Source organism: Bombina bombina, chromosome 1 (assembly GCF_027579735.1).
Source record: "Bombina bombina isolate aBomBom1 chromosome 1, aBomBom1.pri, whole genome shotgun sequence".
NCBI lineage: Eukaryota > Metazoa > Chordata > Amphibia > Anura > Bombinatoridae > Bombina > Bombina bombina.
Genome location: NC_069499.1, coordinates 1058961980 through 1058987546, shown reverse-complemented (window position 1 = coordinate 1058987546; position 25567 = coordinate 1058961980). Strand labels below are relative to the sequence as shown.

General features: G+C 40.4%; 1 protein-coding gene across 1 annotated transcript in view; it reads left to right on the top strand.

Moving 5' to 3' along the window:
• The window catches only part of CSE1L (chromosome segregation 1 like), a 475025-nt gene that overhangs the window by 32667 nt on the left and 416791 nt on the right, over nucleotides 1-25567 (top strand). The window contains exon 3 of the mRNA XM_053689969.1: nucleotides 21340-21427. Coding sequence (XP_053545944.1) covers nucleotides 21343-21427 — 85 coding nt within the window. The 5' untranslated portion in view covers nucleotides 21340-21342. The remainder of the gene's footprint in view (nucleotides 1-21339; nucleotides 21428-25567) is intronic.

The window sequence follows — 25567 nt, the reverse complement described above, 5'->3', positions numbered from 1 at the left end:
GCAGTGTTGGGTCTGTTAGAATGAGATCTATTCTTGAATATGTCTGGTGCGGATGAGAGTAAAATGTAAAATCCTTCTTAGTGGGGTGTGATACTCTCCAAGTATCCTTTAATAAGAGTTGTTGCAATTGTGTAGTTATGGACCTCTGAACCTTTTTAGGAACACTAGAAGTGCCGTGTGAAGTGTCTATTGTTGGGTCTAGAGGAGTGTTAAAATCCCCTCCTAGTATTACTTCTCCCTTGCCTATCTCCAAAATCTTTTGCATAACTGTTTTCAATGTGATATGTTGTCTCTGGTTAGGCAGGTACACATTAGCCAATGTCACAAATCTATTGAATAATCTGCCCACTACAAGGATATACCTCCCCTCCCTATCCCTCTCAATGTGTGTTGGTTGGAATTGGGTGTGGTTGTTTATTAGTATGCCCACTCCCCCTGTCTTTGTAGGGCCTGATGCAAGAAACTGGTTATGAAATCGTGTGTTTATTTTTTTCGGTTCCCTCCCCCTTTTGAAATGGGTCTCCTGTACATACAATATGTCGCCCTTCTGTCTGTGCAATTCTGTAAAAGCTACAGACCTCTTTTCAGGGCTGTTTAGTCCCTTAGCATTAATAGATATGAGACGTATTGTGCGGGCTTTTACTGGTTCCCCCCTTGGCTCCATGTGTTCTAGTTTAGTTAGAGCTTATTAGTCCGGTGTAGATGACTTTTAAGCACAAGTGGATGGATATCAAGATACGTAGGATTAAATGTAAGACCGCCTAGTACTCGGCGGCTGTCCCTGGTTATTCAAATCCTAAGGACTGGTATTGCTAGCAAAATTTCTGGCGTTTAAGCTGTACAGGTCGTCACTAACTTGCTTAATAGAGTAAAGGTGAGGGTTGGTATCCCGTGCCCCCATGCTGGCATTCTGATATTTATTAACCCCTAAGTTATAGAGTCTATCTGTCCACCCCTGGGAGATGTAAATTAGAGTTGGCTGTATTGGGGGTTAAGTTTTGTCTAATCTTTTAGTGTTTTAATTATGGAGGAGTGATAGAGAGGGTGTCGTTTTGTGGTATGGCCCCCTTATATATTCTGCCTGTCCCTTCTCAAATCATCCTAAGCTTTAATGGTATCAAAGTTTTCGCTTACTGTATTTCTGCATGTTTACCATGTCGTTATGTGTGTATTCATATCTGTGTGTGGATGCAGTCGTCACTTTGTCCGTAAGGTGGTCAATTAACATAAACCCTTTAGCAATAATAAAACGATTAGCTGGAAACTGTGTAGTGTCCTATATACAATTTCTATACCTTTATTCTAAATAAACCAGCATACTCCCGGTTGGATTATATCTTATACGTAATTTTAGCTAATTACCTAGAGAGTTTCTCCAGGCCCTCTGTGAATAGTTTATACGGCCTGTCTGAATATATTGCAATAGTCAAAGTATAGTATGGCCTATTCAAATATATATCCACATTGTACTGACTTCTTATGATACATACCCCTGCTATCCTGAGTCTATCTTTAATGATCTTATCCCACAAAAATTTAAACAGTATAGTAATTAATAAGTTGAACATGTATAAACATAAACATATGGCTGGGGTAACCCCACTCAATCTTTGCTATATCATCCTTTTGAGCAATTGTCGCCTTCACACCGTCTCTTTATAGTCCACTTTTTTACTCATACTTAAATGACTGGTGCGGGACTGCCTTAAAAGAAAAAAAAAAAAAAAAAAAAAAAAAAAAAAAAAAAAAAATGCTTCAAACAATCACCCCATGCCTAGCTTCACTAAACATTTCACATAAAAGTTCAATCGATATAACCATCAAAACTTGTATTAACATAAACATATATTCGGTATAACATTACCCAGTCCATGTTAGATTTTATGTCCAGAGTACCATGTCCAGAGTGCCAGGAGAGTACGCTCTCTTTGGTGCAAACTGCCCTCATTTCCAGTTCTCTTTATGGATGTCTCCTCTTTGTGTGGCTTTTTCCGGGAGGACGTTCTTGTCCGAAGAAATCTGTTCTTTTGGTGGTGTAATTTTAATCTGTAGTGCTTCACAGAATCGGTCTAAATCTTCCGGATTTCTGTATATTGCCGATCTGTCTCCCTTTGAGGCATTTATACTAACTGGGAATCCCCATCTATATGGAATGCCTTTGTCTCTGAGGACTGTTGTAATAAACTGTAAGTCCCTTCTCTTTTGCAGGGTAGTTGGGCTGAGGTCGGAGTATACTTGAATATGCACCCCTGCGTGTGTGAATTGTGGTTTCAATCTTGCTTGTCTTAACACCTCCTCTTTATCCTGGTGGTTCAGGAACTTGATGATAATGTCCCTCGGCGGGGCTTTAGGCGAAGGTTTCGCTCTTAGCGCTCGATGTGCCCTTTCCAATACAACTTCTGCTGCCGTGTTATCCCCTTTGAGGGTTCTAAATAAATCTTGCAGATACCCAGGTATCGCTGTAGGGAGGACACTCTCAGGAACTCCTCTGATGCGCAGATTGTTTCTGCGTCCCCTATTATCGAGGTCCTCAACTTTTTCAAGTAGATTCTGTATAGTTTCTTCCTGGTTATAGATAAGTTGTGATAAGTGCTGTATATCCTGTGTGACTACCTCATGACTTTCTTCCAGTGTCACTACCCTGTTGTCTATTCGCTTAATGTCTCTCTTTATGTCCTGAAACATGCTGCGCATGTCTGCCATGGCTGACTTTATATCATCTTTAGATGCTAATTGCTTTAGGTCATCTCTAGTGATCTCTGACTGTTTTACTGTCACCGCTTGAGTTTCAGGGTTTGTTTCCCTGTTTTCTAAAGCTGTCTGCATTTCTTGTGATTGATCTGGTAGAGTGTGTGGTGCACTTTCTGTGACTTTTAGGTAGTGATCCATTATTTTTGTTTTGGGGTTAGTATCTGCTTTGGCTATTCTTTTGGCCGGCATCACCTCACAAACAGTCCCAATGTTCCTGCTGGCAACAGTGTTTATTGTTCACCTTTCTGCTCAGTGTCCGGTGATTATAAGTGATTTACTCTTGTGTGTCTGGCTTCAAAGTAGCTTAAGTGTTTGTATCTAAACTATATGACACATGAGCCCCTCCATCACTCCCATTAACATATCTGATTTAAATATTGAGTTGATTTACCCAGCTCCTGGCCGCACTATGTTTGTCAACCTGCTCTCTGTACAACCGCTGGGTTATTCTGCAAAACTGTGGTCCTGCTCCGCACCGTTATTGATATCTCACAGTGGGGCCTATAGCGAGTATGTTGCCTGCGTCTGCAGTAGCTGCGTGCGTATATCAACTTCCGGGCCTCAGCTACTCAGATACTTAGCCCCCTTTTGGTCTCTGTTCTTGTGCAACGTCTTCTCCTTAAGCACTTTCGCCAGACCGTTGTAGCGGGTGGCCTTTATATCTTCTTTGCGCAGTAGCGCTGTTGAAATCTCCGTTCCGCTCCGGGACTCTTGTGTCTCTGCACCCGTGTCTTGTTTCAGCTGCGGTCCGGATCGTGGCGGTAGGTGTTATTTCCCCTTTATTTCTGTTTTCTTTTGTAAGCCAGGTCCCGGTGGGTGCTTCAGCAATTAGGGAATGCTATATATGGGTTTTCAGCTTCCTTGTATCTTTTAAATCTGCCAGCATGAGGGATCCGGGCCTAGGAGCTGCTCTAGCTAGCTGCCATCTTAGTGTGCGGCCAAACTCCGCCCCCCCGCCGCTGGAATTTTTATTAAAAAAAAAAAAAAGAGGGTTTTTCAGACCCGCCCTCTGTGCTCTACTGAGAGGGTCTAGTCACAGCCACGGCCCGATCGCACCATTACACTCAATGTAGCTCGCTCCTTCTCTGTCTGACAGCAGGAGCGAGCTACATTGAGCGTAATGGTGCGATCGGGCCGTGGCTGTGACTAGACAGCTGCCCAGATGCGCTCAGAGGGAAAACCAGACCCTCTCAGTAGAGCACAGAGGGCGGGTCTGAAAAACCTTTTTTTTTTTTTTTTTTTTTTTTTTTTTTTTTAATAAAAATTCCAGCGGCAATACAGATTTCTTATGTTTTTCTCAAATGCGTATTTTTAAACACTTATAATCTCCTAGTTTTAATAAACTATATGTTCCATATATGGCCCATTTAGTCTGACTGAGCACCTAATTATAAGTCCAAACATGAATATTCCACCTATAATATTTTAGAAGATGCATATGGTCATCTTTTCCAGTTATAAAAATGGTATACTTGTGGTTTTTTAATATTCAGTGTCTGGACTTTTGTTTATGACCAATATTCATAGGACATCTTGTTGGTTTATTACAGGTCTGAAAAATAAAGAAACGGATGTTATTTTGAAATAAGTCAAACATTTACAAAAACCAATGCGGTACACATTAATTTATCTAAGAACTATATAGATAATTTGTTTAAACTTTAAATCTTCAAGACTAGTGCTTTTTAAAATACCTAGGTTAAGAAAATCTTAACTCTTAGGCTTTCAACTTCCCATATTACCCTCCTTAGGCATAGACAATCTTCTAGGTTCTATTCCCATATTACCCTCCTTAGGCATAGACAATCTTCTAGGTTCTATTCCCATATTACCCTCCTTAGGCATAGACAATCTTCTAGGCCTATTCATGTTAAGGGGGATATTAGTTGACATGAAATATTAGATGTGATACATGTGTAGTTTATTGTTACTTCACAGGTACAAAGCATTGTATTCCCATCATTAGCAGGGGATATAAACAGATATTATTTTTTTTTTGTCCGTCTGTATTTTATATACTGTTGTACATTTTATGCTCTTTGGAATATTGTTTGCAGTAATGTACTTCATGTATGGTTATGCACACTATTATTGTATGCAAATATCTAGAAGCTGGCTGTTTATTGCATGTTCAGCAGTACACAATGATTTTTTACAAAGGCAGAACTTGTGTGTCTGTAGATTTGCAATAAATATGTTCTATGCCATTAGTTTACACAATACTATAATATATGCTCCCCTAGGTATTTACCTTTTCATTCATATTACACTATTTCTCTTGTAAGGTGTATCCAGTCCACGGATCATCCATTACTTGTGGGATATTCTCCTTCCCAACAGGAAGCTGCAAGAGGATCACCCACAGCAGAGCTGTCTATATAGCTCCTCCCCTAACTGCCACTACCAGTCATTCTCTTGCAGCTCTTGACAAGATAGGAAGCTAGAGAGATGTGGTGAATTTATGTAGTTTATCTTCAATCAAAAGTTTGTTATTTTCAAATGGTACCGGAGTTGTACTGTTTTAGCCTCAGGCAGAAAGTTGAAGAAGAGTCTGCCTGTGGTTTTTGATGATCTTAGCAGGTTGTAACTAAGATCCATTGCTGTTCTCACACATAACTGAAGAGATGAGGTAACTTCAGCTGGGGGAATGGCGTGCAGGGTCTCCTGCTATGAGGTATGTGCAGTTTAAATTTTTCTAGAGAAATGAATATGCTAGAAAATACTGTTAATACCGGATTTATTTAAGGTAAGCCTGATTACAGTGATTTAATAACGACTAGTATCATGCTTGCTGTAAAAGGTAATATTCTTATTACTTTCTCACGTTACTGAAAATAAGATAACGTTTGCTGGAAGTGTTTAAACGTTTTTTCTACATATTGGTGATAAAACTTTATTGGGGCCCAGTTTTTTCCACATGGCTGGCTAGATTTTGCCTAGGGTTAGTTTTGTTAGGCCCTCTCACTGTGAATACAGGTTGGGAGGGGCCTATTTTCACGCCTAAATGCGCATTAGATTTTGCAATTTGAGACATCCAGTTTCCTTGAAGGAGTTCCCTGAACACTTAGGACCTCTACAAAGGGTTTTTGTGCCTTCAAAAGTCGTATGGGCAGGTAGGGCCACAGCAGAGCTGTGGCAGTTTGTTGTGACTGTTAAAAAAACGTTTATCGTTTTTTTTTTTTATCCGGTTTTGAAACTAAGGGGTTAATCATCCATTTGCAAGTGAGTGCAATGCTCTGTTAGTCTATTATACACACTGTAAAAATTTTGTAAGATTTACTGCTTTTTATCACTGTTTTTCCATTTCTGACAAAATTTGTTTCTCTTAAAGGCACAGTACCGTTTTAATTTTTTGCTTGTTTACATTTATCAAAGTGTTTTCCAAGCTTGCTGGTCTCATTGCTAGTCTGTTTAATCATGTCTGACATAGAGGAAACTCCTTGTTCATTATGTTTGGAAGCCATTGTGGAACCCCCTCTTAGAATGTGTACCAAAGCTCTGGGAACTCTGATAGATTCTGTAGAAATGAGGATTTACCTGACGGCAGGAATTTAGAAGTTTTGACAACCTGTCCTCCGTGTTCTTTATTATACTTCTCGCCCTTCGGTGGCTCAGTGTATGGAAGTAATCGGCTTAATGGTAGCGGCAATGGACATAGTTCCGTTTGCCCGCCTACATCTCAGACCGCTGCAACTCTGCATGCTCAGTCAGTGGAATGGGGATTACACAGATTTGTCCCCTCTACTAAATCTGGATCAAGAGACCAGGGATTCTCTTCTCTGGTGGCTATCTCGGGTCCATCTGTCCAAAGGTATAACCTTCCGCAGGCCAGATTGGACAATAGTAACAACAGATGCCAGCCTTCTGGGCTGGGGTGCAGTCTGGAACTCTCTGAAGGCTCAGGGGTCGTGGACTCAGGAGGAGGCACTCCTTCCAATAAACATTCTGGAACTAAGAGCGATAATCAATGCTCTTCAGGCTTGGCCTCATCTAGCGGCAGTGAGGTTCATCAGATTTCAGTCGGACAACATCACGACTGTAGATTAAATCAACCATCAAGGGGGAACAAGGAGTTCCCTAGCGATGTTGGAAGTTTCAAAGATAATTCAATGGGCAGAGATTCACTCTTGCCATCTATCAGCTATCCATATCCCAGGAGTAGAGAACTGGGAGGCAGATTTTCTAAGTCGACAGACTTTTCATCCGGGGGAGTGGGAGCTCCATCCGGAGGTGTTTGCACAGTTGATTCAACGTTGGGGCAAACCAGAACTGGATCTCATGGTGTCTCGCCAGAACGCCAAGCTTCCTTGTTACGGATCCAGGTCCAGGGATCCCAAGGCAGCGCTGATAGATGCTCTAGCAGCGCCTTTGTCCTTCAACCTGGCTTATGTGTTTCCACCGTGTCAGTATATTTATGAAAATCTTAGTAGTGCTATCCAAATAATATATATCGGCTTATGGCAGGGTTATGACACCATACAACCAATTATTTTGTTAAAAAATAGAAACCCTTAATAAACATGCATCTACTAGAAACAATAAAAATAATATAAATACCTGAACTCCTTTTATTTAGTTAATATCCATGAACATTTTTGAAATATATTTGCAATATTAGAATATGACACAAAATTTATATGCGTTAAAACCAACTCTTAAAATATGCTATCCTTCTTACAAAACCCAGAAAAATATACCTTCACAATTCAGCCTTATTTATTTAACACAATGGGACTAAAAACCTTTAACATCCAAACAATACAATTCTAAACAGTGTTTATAAAACAATTGGATAATATATATATTCTGCTATTTAACTGCAATTTATCCTAATACAAAATTAACTTACAATATCAGAACTTGCACAGATGATTTACTTAGCAAATCAGATACAGATTTAAACAATACCTAGGCTTATGACTACCAATTTAAAATACAATATACTTCACCAATTTTGAACCAATTCGTAGCGGTCTTTAGGTCATCTCATTTGAAGGAGGTTTTTGCACAAATCAAGGTTAAGTTTTTGAGCTCCTTGCTGAAGTGAAATATTTTCCAGGTATATCGCAGCCAAAATCAGATCACTAGTTTTCAGCAAGTTACAGACAACTCTCCCTTGTGCATTCAACACTCCCATTATATAATCATTGATAACCTTTTTCATTCACGCCCCTTTTGCTTGTCCCTTGTCATTGGTTTAGTATACATTGTTATGGAAACGCTCACGGAGCCTTGTCCCTTCTTCATTGGACAGACGGAATATCTCATTCCCAACAGCCAAAAGGCTTTCTGGCTGTAGTTCTCTCATGGCAACACTGGGTGGCAGCATTATGAACAGACATATCAATACCATTTCTGAACCTTTTACACTTAAATCAGTATTTCTATGAAATGGTTATTCATTTTATCATAATTTACTGCAACAACTATTCACAATATTTTGTTTTGGACAAGTTATATCTTAATGAATTTTCTGATCATTTTGATATGAAATATCAAATACATCTAACATTATATTAAAATTTATATTTAATTTAGCCTAACAGAAAATGTATATTTCATAGTCATATCACATCAAAGTAACTTCCATATCTTCATCTCACTATATTTTAAAAGATGTATTTAAAACTTTATAACCATTTATTTCACATTAATATGATATGACTTATTTTCATCTCACGCAGGCACTCCATCTGAAATAAAGTAAATAAGTGTCATTAATTATTTCTTTCCAGGTTCACAAGTATTTATTTATATTCTTAAAAACACAGAGGCTAAGTAAGATCTTTTATGTTTTCAAAACCTATATGTCTTGTATTTATTTTCCTAGTATATTTTATTTGAAATCTAACTACAGTTGTTTTCAATTCATGTGCTGTTATCCTAACGTTCTAATTGCCCTTTCAGTAACTTCAGACTCCCTGTCTCCCACTCCACATGGGGTCCCCTGCACCAAAGGGCAAATGCTGAAAATCTCACATGACTTGTCACCTGAGCTAGATTCCTAGGTATATTGGGAGGGGTAAATAGATTTTATCTCACATTCCCAAGCAATCCTACATATGGTTTTCTGAAACTGTGGCTACATTTTAATTAAACCAAATGTTGTATTGTCAAGCCTTTGGAGACATCCTGGAGATGTGTATTCAGAATTTTACCTGTGTTAATTGAAGTGGGGGAGAACCAAACCTGTCTGAAACCAGTTCTTCTGAATGCAATGAGTCATTTTTTTTTTTTACTGATTAGTGAAATATCTGATCAAAGATACAGCTTTATTAATCTTGAAATATATGATTAAAATATATATTTATTAATCTCACATATACCTTGACAACCGTTTCCTCTGCTCCCTCGTCTGATTGCCAAGATCAAACAGGAGAGAGCATCGGTAATTTTGATAGCACCTGCGTGGCCACGCAGGACTTGGTATGCAGATCTGGTGGACATGTCATCCTTTCCACCATGGACTCTGCCTCTGAGGCAGGACCTTCTACTTCAGGGTCCTTTCAACCATCCAAATCTAATTTCTCTGCGGCTGACTGCTTGGAGATTGAACGCTTGATTTTATCAAAGCGTGGTTTCTCCGAGTCGGTCATTGATACCTTAATACAGGCGCGAAAGCCTGTCACCAGGAAAATCTATCATAAGATATGGTGTAAATATCTTCATTGGTGTGAATCCAAGGGTTACTCATGGAGTAAGGTCAGGATTCCTAGGATATTATCTTTTCTCCAAGAAGGATTGGAGAAGGGTTTGTCAGCTAGTTCCTTAAAAGGACAGATTTCTGCTCTGTCTATTCTTTTGCACAAACGTCTGGCTGAGGTTCCAGACGTGCAGGCGTTTTGTCAGGCTTTAGTCAGAATCAAGCCTGTGTTTAAACCTGTTGCTCCGCATTGGAGTTTAAATTTAGTTCTTAAGGTTCTTCAAGGGGTTCCGTTTGAACCTTTGCATTCCATAGATATTAAGCTCTTATCATGGAAGGTTCTGTTTTTAGTAGCTATCTCCTCGGCTTGAAGAGTTTCGGAGTTATCTGCTTTACAATGTGATTCCCCTTATCTCATTTTTCATGCAGATAAGGTAGTGTTACGTACCAAACCTTGTTTCTCTTACATTGGTGTATCCAGTCCACGGATTCATCCTTACTTGTGGGATATTCTCAATCCCTACAGGAAGTGGCAAAGAGAGCACACAGCAGAGCTGTCCATATAGCTCCCCTCAGGCTCCGCCCCCCCAGTCATTCTCTTTGCCGCTCTAACAAGTAGCATCTCCACGGGAGTGTAAAGGGAATGTGGTGTTAGTTTGTAGTTTTTTATTTCTTCAATCAAAAGTTTGTTATTTTAAAATATTGCCGGTTTGTACTATTTACTCTGAGGCAGAAAATGATGAAGATTCTGCTGAGGAAAATGATTTTAGCACCTTGTAACTAAAATCCATTGCTGTTCCCACGCAGGACTGTTGAGTACAGGAAAACTTCAGTTGGGGGGGAACAGTTTGCAGGCTTAACTGCTTTAAGGTATGTTTCAGTCATTTTTTTTCTAGTCAAGACTTAGTAATGCTAGAAGACTGACAGAATCCCCATGTGGGAAAAGGTAAGCCATATTCTGAGACTTAGTATAGAAGGAAGGCTTATTTGTAAGGGCTCAAAACACTGGTGGACACTGTTAAGGGGCAATCGATTATTTTTTAAGATTATCTGACATTATACAAGTTTTATATTGCATTTATAACACTTTTTGGGGTTTTATTCCGCATGGCATATATTTAGACACCTATTTTGGCTTGGGAAGGCCCCACAAACTCCTGAGGGAAGATAGAGGGGGCCTGAATTTCGCGCCTCGGTTGCGCAGTTGATTTTACAAACAGCTTCATGCAGATACATGTGAAGGGTCCAAAGATTAATTGAGAACTTCAGAGAGGTTTATTTTCGATCAAAACTAATCCCCAAGGAAGGTAGGACACAGCAAAGGCTGTGGCATGGTTAATTTGCTCCGGTTTGGGCAGTAGGGGGTTGACTTGAAATTTACTGTGCAATCATTTCAAAGCATTAGGATCATATGGTGAAAATTTCATAAAGATTGGATGAATTTTGGAGGTTTAGTAAAAAAGTATGCGCTTTTTATTATTTAAAGGCACAGTACTGTTTTTTCAAAAATTTTATTTTACTGTATTTGAGTGCTGTCTAAGTCTGTTTAACATGTCTGAGCCTACAGATAGACCTTGTTTTTATGTGTTTAAAAGCCATGGCGGTCCCCCCTTTTACAATTGTGTTTAAAGTGTGCTAACATATCCAAACATTTTAAAGACCATGCAGTGACACTTAAAAATGTGGCCCAAGATGATTCTTTGATGGAAGGTAATGAGGATAGCCCTCCTTCCTCTCCCCATGTGTCGACACCAGTTACGCCCGCGCAAGCGATGCCTAGTATCTCTAGCGCATTGGCCCCTATTACATTGCAACAATTAGCAACAGTCATGGATAATTCCCTTGCAGCATTTATATCCAAACTGCCTGTTTTTCCTAAAAAGCGTGATAGCTCAGTTTTAAGAACAGAGGATGAGCAATCAGAAGTTTATGATAATTTATCTGTTGTACCCTCACAACCCTCTGATGTGGCGGTGAGGGATGTACTGTCTGAGGGAGAAATTTGTGACGCAGGTAAAATTTCTCAGCGGGCAGAATCAGATTTCTTAGCGTTTAAATTTAAGCTGGAACACCTCCGCGTACTGCTTAAGGAGGTTTTAGCTACGCTGGCTGATTGTGACCCTATGGTGGTCCCAGAAAAATTGTGTAAAATGGACAAGTTTTTAGAAGTCCCTGTATACACTGATGCATTTCCGATCCCTAAGAGGGTGGCGGATATTGTGACTAGGGAGTGGGAGAGACCAGGTGTACCTTTTGTTCCCCCCCTATCTTTAAGAAAATGTTCCCCATAACTGACCCCAGGCGGGACGCGTGGCTGGCGGTCCCTAAGGTAGAGGGAGCAGTTTCAACACTAGCTAAGCGCACAACTATACCAATAGAAGACAGTTGTGTTTTCAAAGATCCTATGGATAACAAATTAGAAGGGTTACTAAAGAAAATATTTGTTCAACAAGGTATCCTTCTTCAACCAATTGCCTGCATGATTCCTGTAACTACTGCAGCGGCTTTTTGGTTGAGGCGCTGGAGGAGTCGCTCCAGAGGGAGACTTCATATGACGAAGTCATGGATAGAATTCATGCTCTAAAGCTGGTTAATTCTTTCATTACAGATGCCGCTTTACAATTTAACTAAATTGGCGTTGAAAAATTCTGGTTTTGCCATTGTGGCGCGAAGAGCGCTCTGGCTCAAATCATGGTCGGCTGACGTGTCGTCCAAAACAAAATTACTTAATATCAGGAAAGGGCCATGCCCTTCCACAAGATAGACCTTTTAAGGCTAATTTGCGCTCCTTTCACAACTTCAGGAGCGGACCTGCTTCAACCTCTGCATCCGCAAAGCAAGAGGGTAACGTTTCCCAGCCCAAAGCATCATAAAAGCCTTTGCAGGGCTGGGACAAGGGTAAACAGGCCAAGAAGCCTGCTGCTGCTACCAAGACAGCATGAAAGGGTAGCCCCCGTTCCGGGACCGGATCTAGTAGGGGGCAGACTTTCTCTCTTGCTCACGCTTGGGCAAGAGATGTTCCAGATCCCTGGGCATTAGAAATTGTTGCTCAAGGGTATCTTCTAGAATTCGAAGACTCTTCCCCCAAGGGGAAGGTTCCACATTTCTCGTTTGTCTTCAGACCAGACAAAGAAACAGGCGTTCTTACGCTGTGTAGAAGATCTTCTAAAGATGGGAGTGATACACCCAGTTCCAACTGCAGAGCAAGGACTGGGTTTTTACTCAAACCTGTTTGTAGTTCCCAAAAAGGAAGGAACTTTCAGGCCAATCCTGGATTTAAAAATTCTAAACAAATTTCTCTGAGTTTCATCATTCAAAATGGAAACCATTCGGACAATCTTACCATTGATCCAGGAAGATCAATATATGACTACCGTGGATTTAAAGGATGCGTCCCTACATATTCCTATCCACAAAGATCACCATCAGTTCCTAAGGTTCGCCTTTCTGGACAAGAATTTTCACAAAGGTGCTAGGGTCCATTCTAGCGGTACTAAGACCGCAGGGCATCGCAGTAGCACCTTATCTGGACGACATATTAATTCTGGCGTCTTTTCAAAGAGCCAAGGCTTATACAGAAATAGTTCTGGCCTGGAAGGTGAACGTCGAAAAAAGTTCTCTGTCCCCGCTCACAAGGGTTCCCTTTCTGGGAACGCTAATAGACTCGGTAGAGATGAAAATATTTCTGACGGAGGTCAGGAAGTTAAAACTTTTAACTGCTTGCCGAGTTCTTCATTCTGTTCCTCGGCCTTCTGTGGCTCAGTGCATGGAGGTAATCGGGTTAATGGTTGCGGCAATGGACGTTGTTCCCTTTGCCAGAATTCATCTCATACCACTGCAGCTGTGCATGCTCAAATTGTGGAATGGGGATTATGCAGATTGTCTCCTTAGATACAAATGGACGAGAAAACCAGAGATTCTCTTCTCTGGTGGTTGTCTCAGGATCACCTGTCTCAGGGAATGTGCTTCCGCAGACCAGAGTGGATCATTGTCACGACCGATTCCAGTCTGTTAGGCTGGGGTGCGGTCTGGGGACTCCCTGAAAGCTCAGGGCCTATGGTCTCGGGAAGAGTCTCTTCTCCCGATAAACATTTTGGAACTGAGAGCGATATTCAACACGCTCCAGGCATAGCCTCAACTAGCGGAGGCCAGGTTCATCAGGTTTCAGTTGGACAACATCACGACTGTAGCGTACATCAATCAGGGAGGAACAAAGAGTTCCCTAGCGAGGAAGGAAGTATCCAAGATCATCAAATGGGTGGAGGATCACTCCTGCCACCTATCTGCCATTCACATCCCAGGAATAGACAACTGGGAGGCGGATTTTCTGAGTCGTCAGACCTTTCACCCGGGGGAGTGGGAACTCCTTCCGGAGGTTTTTGCTCAGCTTACCCAGCTATGGGGTATTCCAGAGTTGGATCTGATGGCGTCCCGTCAGAACTCCAAACTTTCTCTTTACGGATCCAGGTCCAGGGACCCCAAGGCGGCATTGATAGATGCTCTAGTAGCGCCTTGGTCCTTCAATCTGGCTTATGTTTTTCCACCGTTTTCCCCTTCTCCCTCGTCTGGTAGCCAGAATCAAACAGGGGAAGGCTTTGGTAATTTGGATAGCGCCTGCTTGGCCACGCAGGACTTGGTATGCAGACCTAGTGGACATGTCATCTGTTGCACCATGGACAATGCCATTGAGGCAGGATCTTCTAATTCAAGGTCCATTCAAGCATCCAAATCTAGTTCTCTGCAGCTGACTGCTTGGAGATTGAACGCTTAATTCTATCTAAGCGTGGGTTCTCTGGATCAGTTATAGATACTTTGATCCAGGCTAGAAAACCTGTCACCAGGAACATTTACTATAAGATATGGCGGAAATATCTTTGTTGGTGTGAATCCAAGGGTTACTTGTGGAGTAAGATTAGGATTCCTAGGATTTTGTCATTTCTCCAAGAAGGATTGGAGAAAGGATTGTCAGCTAGTTCCTTAAAGGGACAGATATCTGCTCTATCCTGTTTCACAGGCGTCTGGCGGAAGTACCAGACGTTCAAGCGTTTGCATAGGCTTTAGTCAGAATCAAGCCTGTCTATAAACCTGTGGCTCCTCCATGGAGTCTAAATTTAGTTCTTTCTGTCCTTCAAGGGGTTCCGTTTGAACCTTTATATTCCATAGATATTAAGTGATTATCTTGAAAAGTTTTGTTTTTGGTAACTATTTCTTCTGCTCGAACAGTTACAGAATTGTCTGCTTTGCAGTGTAATTCACCCTATCTGGTGTTTCATGCAGATAAGGTTGTTTTGCGTACAAAACCTGGTTTCCTTCCGAAAGTGGTTTCTAATAAGAATATTAACCAGGAAATCATTGTTCCTTCTCTGTGTCCTAATTCAGTTTCTAAGAAGCAACGGCTGTTACACAATCTTGATGTGGTTCGTGCTTTAAAATTCTATTTAAAAGCAACTAAAGATTTCACACGTCATCCTTGTTTTTGGTAAGAGGAGAGGTCAAAAAGCTATAGCTTCCTCTCTTTCCTTTTGGCTGAAAAGCATTATCCGATTGACTTATGAGACTGCTGGACAGCAGCTTCCTGAACGAATTACAGCTCTTTCCACCAGAGCTGTGGCTTCCTCATGGGCTTTCAAGAATGAGGCTTCTGTTAAACAGATTTGTAAAGCAGCGACTTGGTCTTCACTGCATACTTTTGCCAAATTTTACAAATTTGATACTTTTGCTTCTTCGGAGGCTATTTTTTTGGGAGAAAGGTTTTGCAAGTAGTGGTGCCTTCCGTTTAGGTTACCTGACTTGTTCCCTCCCTTCATCAGTGTCCTAAAGCTTTGGTATTGGTTCCCACAAGTAAGGATGAATCAGTGGACTGGATACACCAATGTAAGAGAAAACAGAATTTATGCTTACCTGATAAATTTCTTTCTCTTACGGTGTATCCAGTCCACGGCCCGCCCTGGCAATTAAGTCAGGTTCAAATTTATTTTTTGTAAAACTACAGTCACCACTGCACACTATGGTTCTCCTTTTTCTCCTAACCGTCGGTCGAATGACTGGGGGGGCGGAGCCTGAGGGGAGCTATATGGACAGCTCTGCTGTGTGCTCTCTTTGCCACTTCCTGTAGGGATTGAGAATATCCCACAAGTAAGGATGAATCCGTGGACTGGATACACCGTAAGAGAAAGTAATTTATCAGGTAAGCATAAATTCTGTTTTTTTTTTTTACCTAAGGTGGTATCTAATAAAAATATCAATCAGGAGATTGTTGTACCGTTACTGTGTCCTAATCCTTCCTCAAAAAAGGAACGTCTTTTACACAATCTTGACGTGGGTTTGTGCTTTAAAGTTTTATTTACAAGCTACTAAAGATTTTCGTCAAACATCTGCATTGTTTGTTGTCTACTCTGGACAGAGGAGAGGCCAAAAGGCTTCGGCAACCTCTTTCTTTTTGGCTAAGGAGTATAATACGCTTAGCTTATGAGACTGCTGGCCAGCAGCCTCCTGAAAGGATTACAGCTCATTCTACTAGAGCGGTAGCTTCCACATGGGCTTTTAAAAATGAGGCTTCTGTTGAACAGATATGTAAGGCGGCGACTTGGTCTTCGCTTCATACTTTTTCAAAATTCTATAAATTTGATACTTTTGCTTCTTCGGAGGCTATTTTTGGGAGACGGGTCTTGCAGGCAGTGGTGCCTTCCGTTTAAGTTCCTGCCTTGTCCCTCCCTTCATCCGTGTCCTATAGCTTTGGTATTGGTATCCCACAAGTAATGGATGATCCGTGGACTGGATACACCTTACAAGAGAAAACATAATTTATGCTTACCTGATAAATTTATTTCTCTTGTGGTGTATCCAGTCCACGGCCCGCCCTGTCATTTTAAGGCAGGTGTTTTTTATTTTAAAACTACAGTCACCACTGCACCCTATAGTTTCTCCTTTCTCTTGCTTGTCTTCGGTCGAATGACTGGTAGTGGCAGTTAGGGGAGGAGCTATGTAGACAGCTCTGCTGTGGGTGATCCTCTTGCAGCTTCCTGTTGGGAAGGAGAATATCCCACAAGTAATGGATGATCCGTGGACTGGATACACCACAAGAGAAATAAATGTATCAGGTAAGCATAAATTATGTTATTTATTTCCAAACGCAGTCGTGCAGGATTTATCTGTATTTTACTACAACAGTGGAGATCCTTTAGAGATAAAAATCTATTGGTATCTTTTATACCTATGTTTTATGTGTAATTTATAGCTGCACAAAGGTTCTATCATGCAGATACTGAACATTGATCATGAATATTTTCATTTCACATCACGTTCTGCTTTAGTGGGGATTTTTTAGAGATAAGATCTATTGGTATCTTTCTTATATTTATTGTACGGGTAATTTATATGTATGCAGATACTGAACATTAATTGTGAATATTTTCATTATTAATGTACATTGTGTATTCACTTTGTAAGTATACACTGTCTGCTTATTCTGAACATGGGTTTACAAGTATCTACTGTGTACCTGTTGGGCTATATGTGGTGCATCTCTGTCAAGACAGTAAGGCCACTATAAAACTATATAAAACATAAACTATTTCAAAAGCCAATACGAGGGTAAAGTAAATACTTGTAAACAATTTAATACACTCCAGCAGGTAAAGTGGATCATTGGGAACAAATTTAAAGGGGAGAACATTTTTGAGTAAACTGTCCCTTTTAAGTATATACTTGTTTACTACATACTGATGTTTGTCATGAACAGATTTATAAACTTTGTATAAACATGTATAAGTTTCTATATATATTAGGATTCATCAGGAAAAATAGTTTGCATATCCAGATTGATTATTTTTGTCATTCAAGAGATCGAGAATTTTGCTCTGTCTGAAGCTACTTATTGACCTGCGTTCCTATCTTATGTTGTCAAAAATCCTTCAGAGGCGGCAAACTTCATAAAAGGATTTGTAGGTTGCGGGAATAATTTATTCCATTACCCTTGTTTTGCCTTGGAGTCAAGGGGTTCATCCCATTCTGTTCATTGTCCAAAGGGACTTACAGTCCTGTTCTAGATTTAACATCCCTAAACATGTTTGTCAGAGTTCCCACATATGTAATCGGAACATTCCTCACTATTTTACCCATAATCTACTATAGACCTCAAGGATCATATCTGCGCATCCCTATACACAGGGGTCACTTTCCGTTCCTGAGGTTTGCCTATAAGCAAACACTGCCAGTTTGCCACTCTGTGTTGGATGCAATCTTGGCAGTGATCAGAATTCAGGGCATTTTAGTTGCTCTGTATTTGGATGCCATATAAGTGCAACTTTATTTCCTTTTACTAGCTTTTGCTCATACTCGCAAGCTTCTGTCTTCCTTTAAGACCATGGTTGGGGTATCAATGTACCCAAAAGCTCATTATTTCCTGCTATAAGGGTAGAATTTATTGGAAGCATAATATACTAAATCCTTATGCATCTATTTCATGATGGAACCTTGCAAACGAAATATTCAGAGGGTGTGTGTCTCCCTACAAAGGGCTCAATTTTCATCAGTAATTCAGTGCATGGAGGCGGTGAATCTTACGGTAGCTGCTTCTGACGCAGTTCCTTTTTGCCCCTCTTCACTTGAGACCCCTTTAATTGTCTATGCTACCTCAGTGGTCAAAGAATTATCTGCATTTGGAACAGCAGACTGCTTTGGATTTTTCAGTCAGACAATCTTTATACAATGTTTTTTTTTTTTTTTCTTTGACCCTTGGATCATCCTTCCTTCGTCATTCTTAGTCTATTGTGCCAATGGAAACCAGTCTCTCAGGCTTGAGGGGTGGTCTTGTTTTTCTCGAAGAGCGCAAGGTGTTTAGTCTTATCTAGAGGCAAGGTTACCAATCAGCGTTCTTGAACTTCAAGTGATTCTTCGGTCTCTTTAGCCTTGGCCCCTAATGAAGCCCCTAGTCGGACAATATCATGGCGGTGGCCTACATAAATCAAGGCAGTTACTCAGTCCACTGGCCATGCAGCAAGTGTCTCAGACTCTGTCTTAGGCAGAAATGAATTATTGCTTCCTATCAGCATTTCACATACCAGGTGTGAGCAACTGGAAGGTGGATCATCTCAGCAATCAATTGGTCCATTCAAGAGAGGTCTATCCATTAGGACATTTTCAAACGCTTAGTTATCAAATGGGGCTTACAAAACATAGATATGATGGCTTCTCTCTTAAATCACAAACTTCCAAGTTGTTGTGAAAGATCAAAAGAGCCAAAGGATTACATGATAGACTCATTGGTATGTGCATGGGAGTTTCATCTAGCATACCGGTTTCCTTTGTTGGTCTACCAAGAGTCATTACTCGAATCAAACCGTAGTCAACATCAGTTATATTGCTCCAGCCTGGCACTGCAGGACATGGTATGCAGATGTCCTCATCTCTTCCATGGATTATTCCTCTGAGACGAGACCTGTTGTCTCAAGGTCCTCCCTTTTCCATCAGGATCTCGAATCTCTAAATTTTAATGGTGTGTAGGTTGAACACCTAGTTTTGAGACATAGAAGTTTCTCGAATTTGGTCAGTAAAATTTGATACAGGCCAGAGAGCCTGTGACTCACAAGATTTATCAGGCATATTTTGAGTGCTGGTCTTCCAGAGGGTTTTCTTTATATTCCTTTAGAATTCCTGGAATTCTTCAGCTTTTTACAAGATGGCTTTGACTAGGGTTTGTCCACTAGTTTTCTAAAAGGTAAAAGTTCTGCTTTATCTGTTCTTTATTTTACAGGAAGTTGACAAACTTCCTGCAGTTCAGACGTTTTTGTCCAGGCGTTAGAATTAGACCAGTTGTGAATCTAGTTCTCTTTGTATTCTAAGGTTCTCCTTTTGAACCAATGCATTCCGTTGATATCTACTGTTGTTTTGGAAAGTGCTTATCCTATTGGCAATCTCTTCAAGGAGAGTTTGAGTTGTCAACTTTGTCTTGTGATTCTTCATTTCTAATTATTCACAAGGATAAGGCTGTACTCTGTACTAAATGTGATTTTCTTCCTAAGGTAGTTTCTATGGAAATACCGATCAAGAAATTGTTGTTCCTTCATTGTGTTCAGATCATGACAAAAGACTTTTACATAATCTTGATCTAGTCAGGGCTGTGAAATTCTATCTCCAAGTTACTAAAGATGTCAGACACACTTCTTGTTTGTTCACTACTCGTAAGGGGCAGAAAGCTACTAAGACGTTGGCCTTGTTAAACAAACAAGTGATTCACAAGGCTTACTTGGTGGTGGGAAAGTCGCCTCCTAAGTGTATAACAGCTCTGTCTACAAGCGCAGTTGCAACAATGTGGGTTTTTAAAAGGGATTTTCAAAGCTGCAACATGGTGTTCTCGGAATACTTTTTCAAAATGTTATCACTTTGATTTTCCTTCTTTGCAAGCAGCTTTTGGCAGCAAAGTCCTTCAAGCCGCAGTGTCGGCTAAATAGGAACTGTCGGATTAATTGTCATAGCCTTTCCTTAACATCTTGCTTTCTTGATAAAACTATTTTATTCCGGAATGATGGTCCACAGGCCCTGCCCATTTCAATTTTTAGGCAACTGTTTTAATGACACCTCTACAGACCCTGCTTTGCCTTTCCTACCTATGTTTACTACTTGGCTATACATTAAACTGAGAGGTTGGGAGGGATATTAAGCTCTGATATGGGTATTTGACCTCCTAGTGGCTGGAAATGTATCCCATATGTTATGGAGGCATGTGGACCATCATTCCAAAAGAAAATTTATCAGGTAAGCAAATATTTAGTTTTTTTTTTATTACTAAAGTTTACCTTATGTGATGTTGGACCAAGCAAAGGAAACAAATTTAGTCAAAAGATATTTTAAAAACTAAACGTTTTTTTTTTTTTTCTGTTTATCTAATTGCAATGCTATTTTAGACTTATGCAATACTTAATAGAACTTTAAAAATTGCTTTATTCTGCAGTCAACACATTAAAATTAGGTAGTTAAAGTAAAGCACCAGCTCAATTGCAAAGTGGAATTTCATTTCAAAATTACCTACAGAAAAAAAAATCTCAATGCAGAAAGTGAAAAAAAAAAACTGCCCGAGAGAACCTCAGGAACTCAGTATTGAGTTTTTCCCTTTTAGAATAGAGAATATGTAAGGTGTTTTTTTTTTGTTTTTTTTTTGACAGCATCAAAGTGAGCCCTTTTGAGTTTTTATTTTTATTTTTCCTCCATGTGATGAATGTAATATTGTGTGTTTTCATTACTGTCTACAACCTCTCTAGTGTTCTCCACAGAAAATTTTGCCAGCCTGGTGGGGGCAGTGTAATATTTTCTAATATATCATTTTTAGCTATCCAAAGCACAAATTTATTGCATAATTTAACTTAAATGTATTTGATTGGTGCAATAAACATTGAACATATTTAATACTGGCTAATTTTAGCTCAATATTGGCTAAAATGTTTGCATTTTGGTCAGTAGAATCAGCTGGGTGGTGCACCTACTAAAAAGGGCCTGGGTAGAACACTGCTCTCATACATTGATCACCTGTGGTATGAAACCTATTTTTAAGGCATGTAGGAGGTACCTTCTTTTTTTCACATTTATGTCCTTACTGTGTAAACATTTGGGGTTTGAACAGGTAATCCAGAAATCTAGCTACATGTGGTTTGTATATATAAAATCTGATGTAAGCTATGGTTTTCTAGGTTCCTTATATGCATTTTCAACAAGTTCCTAAGTTGTAAGTCAGACAACATACTATTAGTTATTTATATTAAACATGGAGGATTTTGTTGGAGTAAAAAGGCATACGGATCTTCATCTGCATTGACATGTGATTTGTGCAAAATTAGTCTTCTATATAGTTGGCCTTTCTTCTTTTTGTCTCTGGTTGTTGTTTGTAGAAGTAATTTCATAGCTAATGGGCATTTTGAAGCAAGATCTTTTTACAGTTTTTCTTATTTCAGATTATGGAACTGAGTGACGCCAATTTGCAGACATTAACTGAATATCTTAAGAAAACACTTGACCCAGATCCTGCCATAAGGCGTCCAGGTAAAATAAAATTTAAGGAACATGTTTGAATTTTTGCCTTTTATTTGTAACTGGAGCATGGCTTATAGATTTAGCACTATTAGATGGTGGTTAAAGGGACTCTCAAGACAAAATTTAAACTTTCATTGTTTAGATAGAGCAAACCCTTTTAAACAACTTTCCAATTAACTTCAATTAATTCCATCTACATGTGTACAAAGTTTTTTTTTTTTTTATACACACTTTGAGGCACCAGCTCCTACTGAGCATGTGCAAGATTCACAGAATATACATATTGCATTTAGTGATTGGCTTATGGCTCACATGTTGCAGTGGAAGGGGAAAATAGAATTAACTTTAAAATTTGTCAGGAATGTACTACTTATTAGAATTTCTAAGTGCTTCTGTATTGTCTTTTTATTATGCATTTACTGATTATGCTATTCTACTGTTTATAGTGGCCCTTTAAGAACATCTTAATGTTCAAACATTTTTGTAATACATTGTGTGTAGATGCGATTAAAGGAACATGTAAGTCAAAATAAAACATTAAAATAAAAGAAAAAAAAAAGTTCAAAATAAGTCATCAGAATTGCATCTTGTGATGTCCTTTTTTAAGACTGTTTTTGTCCATGAGAGCATTCAGTTTAGTAGTTAACATTACACGCTTTGCGTACACAGATGTCTTATAATGTTAAAGACAAATGTATGTTCTTGTCCACGGGAGCTTTTTATTTATATTTCCATCTAAAGGGGAGGAGAGTCCACGGCTTCATTCATTACTTGTGGGAAATAAGAACCTGGCCACCAGGAGGAGGCAAAGACACCCCAGCCAAAGGCTAAAATACCTCACCCACTCCCCTCATCCCTCAGTCATTCTTTGCCTTTCGTTACAGGAGGATGGCAGAGAAGTGTTTGAAGATTTAGAGTAGTCTCTTATGGAGGGTAGTTCTCTTCGGCATGGGAGTTTTAAGTAGTCCTGTCAGCCTCTCAGTGAGTCCGGAGATGCAGGGAGTCTTTCTGCGAAACAATCCCGACTCATTAACAGCTCCATAAGCAATCGGCGTTGACAAGTTTTGCTGCCTGCTTTTTACACTCAAGTCCATGTCGGGAGCGATTCTACTAACCTGTCGCACTTGAAGGGCGGTGTTCCTGTTCCACGGCATAGATTCTGGTAAGATTGTTTCATTTCTCCAACATAGGTGTGTCCGGTCCACGGCGTCATCCTTACTTGTGGGATATTCTCTTCCCCAACAGGAAATGGCAAAGAGCCCAGCAAAGCTGGTCACATGATCCCTCCTAGGCTCCGCCTACCCCAGTCATTCTCTTTGCCGTTGCACAGGCAACATCTCCACGGAGATGGCTAAGAGTTTTTTGGTGTTTAAATGTAGTTTTATTCTTCAATCAAGAGTTTGTTATTTTAAAATAGTGCTGGTATGTACTATTTACTCTGAAACAGAAAAGAGATGAAGATTTCTGTTTGTAAGAGGAAAATGATTTTAGCAACCGTTACTAAAATCGATGGCTGTTTCCACACAGGACTGTTGAGATGAATTAACTTCAGTTGGGGGAAACAGTGGGCAGACTTTTGCTGCTTGAGGTATGACACATTTCTAACAAGACTTGGTAATGCTGGAAGCTGTCATTTCTCCAACATAGGTGTGTCCGGTCCACGGCGTCATCCTTACTTGTGGGATATTCTCCTCCCCAACAGGAAATGGCAAAGAGCCCAGCAAAGCTGGTCACATGATCCCTCCTAGGCTCCGCCTACCCCAGTCATTCTCTTTGCCGTTTTACAGGCAACATCTCCACGGAGATGGCTTAGAGTTTTTTAGTGTTTAACTGTAGTTTTTATTATTCAATCAAGAGTTTGTTATTTTGAAATAGTGCTGGTATGTACTATTTACTCAGAAACAGAAAAGAGATGAAGATTTCTGTTTGTATGAGGAAAATGATTTTAGCAACCGTAACTAAAATCCATGGCTGTTCCACACAGGACTGTTGAGAGCAATTAACTTCAGTTGGGGGAACAGTATGCAGTCTCTTGCTGCTTGAGGTATGACACATTCTAACAAGACGATGTAATGCTGGAAGCTGTCATTTTCCCTATGGGATCCGGTAAGCCATGTTTATTACGATCGTAAATAAGGGCTTCACAAGGGCTTATTAAGACTGTAGACTTTTCTGGGCTAAATCGATTCATTATTAACACATATTTAGCCTTGAGGAATCATTTTATCTGGGTATTTTGATATAAGAATATCGGCAGGCACTGTATTAGACACCTTATTCCTTAGGGGCTTTCCCAAAGCATAAGCAGAGCCTCATTTTCGCGCCGGTGTGGCGCACTTGTTTTTGAGAGGCATGGCATGCAGTCGCATGTGTGAGGAGCTCTGATACTTAGAAAAGACTTTCTGAAGGCGTCATTTGGTATCGTATTCCCCTTTGGGCTTGGTTGGGTCTCAGCAAAGCAGATACCAGGGACTGTAAAGAGGTTAAAGTTTAAAACGGCTCCGGTTCCGTTATTTTAAGGGTTAAAGCTTCCAAATTTGGTGTGCAATACTTTTAAGGCTTTAAGACACTGTGGTGAAAATTTGGTGAATTTTGCACAATTCCTTCATGTTTTTTCGCAATTGCAGTAATAAAGTGTGTTCAGTTTAAAATTTAAAGTGACAGTAACGGTTTTATTTCAAAACGTTTTTTGTACTTTATCAAGTTTATGCCTGTTTAACATGTCTGAACTACCAGATAGACTGTGTTCTGAATGTGGGGAAGCCAGAATTCCTATTCATTTAAATAAATGTGATTTATGTGATAATGACAATGATGCCCAAGATGATTCCTCAAATGAGGGGAGTAAGCATGGTACTGCATCATTCCCTCCTTCGTCTACACGAGTCTTGCCCACTCAGGAGGCCCCTAGTACATCTAGCGCGCCAATACTCCTTACTATGCAACAATTAACGGCTGTAATGGATAATTCTGTCAAAAACATTTTAGCCCAAATGAACACTTGTCAGCGTAAGCGCGGCTGCTCTGTTTTAGATACTGAAGAGCATGGCAACGCTGATACTAATATCTCTGAAGGGCCCCTAACCCAGTCTGATGGGGCCAGGGAGGTTTTGTCTGAGGGAGAAATTACTGATTCAGGGAACATTTCTCAACAGGCTGAACCTGATGTGATTGCATTTAAATTTAAGTTGGAACATCTCCGCATTCTGCTTAAGGAGGTATTATCCACTCTGGATGATTGTGACAAGTTGGTCATCCCAGAGAAACTATGTAAAATGGACAAGTTCCTAGAGGTGCCGGGGCTCCCAGAAGCTTTTCCTATACCCAAGCGGGTGGCGGACATTGTTAATAAAGAATGGGAAAGGCCCGGTATTCCTTTCGTCCCTCCCCCCATATTTAAAAAATTGTTTCCTTTGGTCGACCCCAGAAAGGACTTATGGCAAACAGTCCCCAAGGTCGAGGGAGCGGTTTCCACTTTAAACAAACGCACCACTATACCCATAGAGGATAGTTGTGCTTTCAAAGATCCTATGGATAAAAAATTAGAAGGTTTGCTTAAAAAAGGTCCCTGGACAACCTGTCACAAGGGATGACATTCCGCAGACCAGAGTGGGTCATTGTCACGACCGACGCCAGTCTGATGGGCTGGGGCGCGGTCTGGGGATCCCTGAAAGCTCAGGGTCTTTGGTCTCGGGAAGAATCTCTTCTACCGATAATATTCTGGAACTGAGAGCGATATTCAATGCTCTCAAGGCTTGGCCTCAGCTAGCGAGGGCCAAGTTCATACGGTTTCAATCAGACAACATGACAACTGTTGCGTACATCAACCATCAGGGGGGAACAAGGAGTTCCCTAGCGATGGAAGAAGTGACCAAAATCATTCTATGGGCGGAGTCTCACTCCTGCCACCTGTCCGCTATCCACATCCCAGGAGTGGAAAATTGGGAAGCGGATTTTCTGAGTCGTCAGTCATTGCATCCGGGGGAGTGGGAACTCCATCCGGAAATCTTTGCCCAAGTCACTCAGCTGTGGGGCATTCCAGACATGGATCTGATGGCCTCTCGTCAGAACTTCAAAGTTCCTTGCTACGGGTCCAGATCCAGGGATCCCAAGGCGGCTCTAGTGGATGCACTAGTAGCACCTTGGACC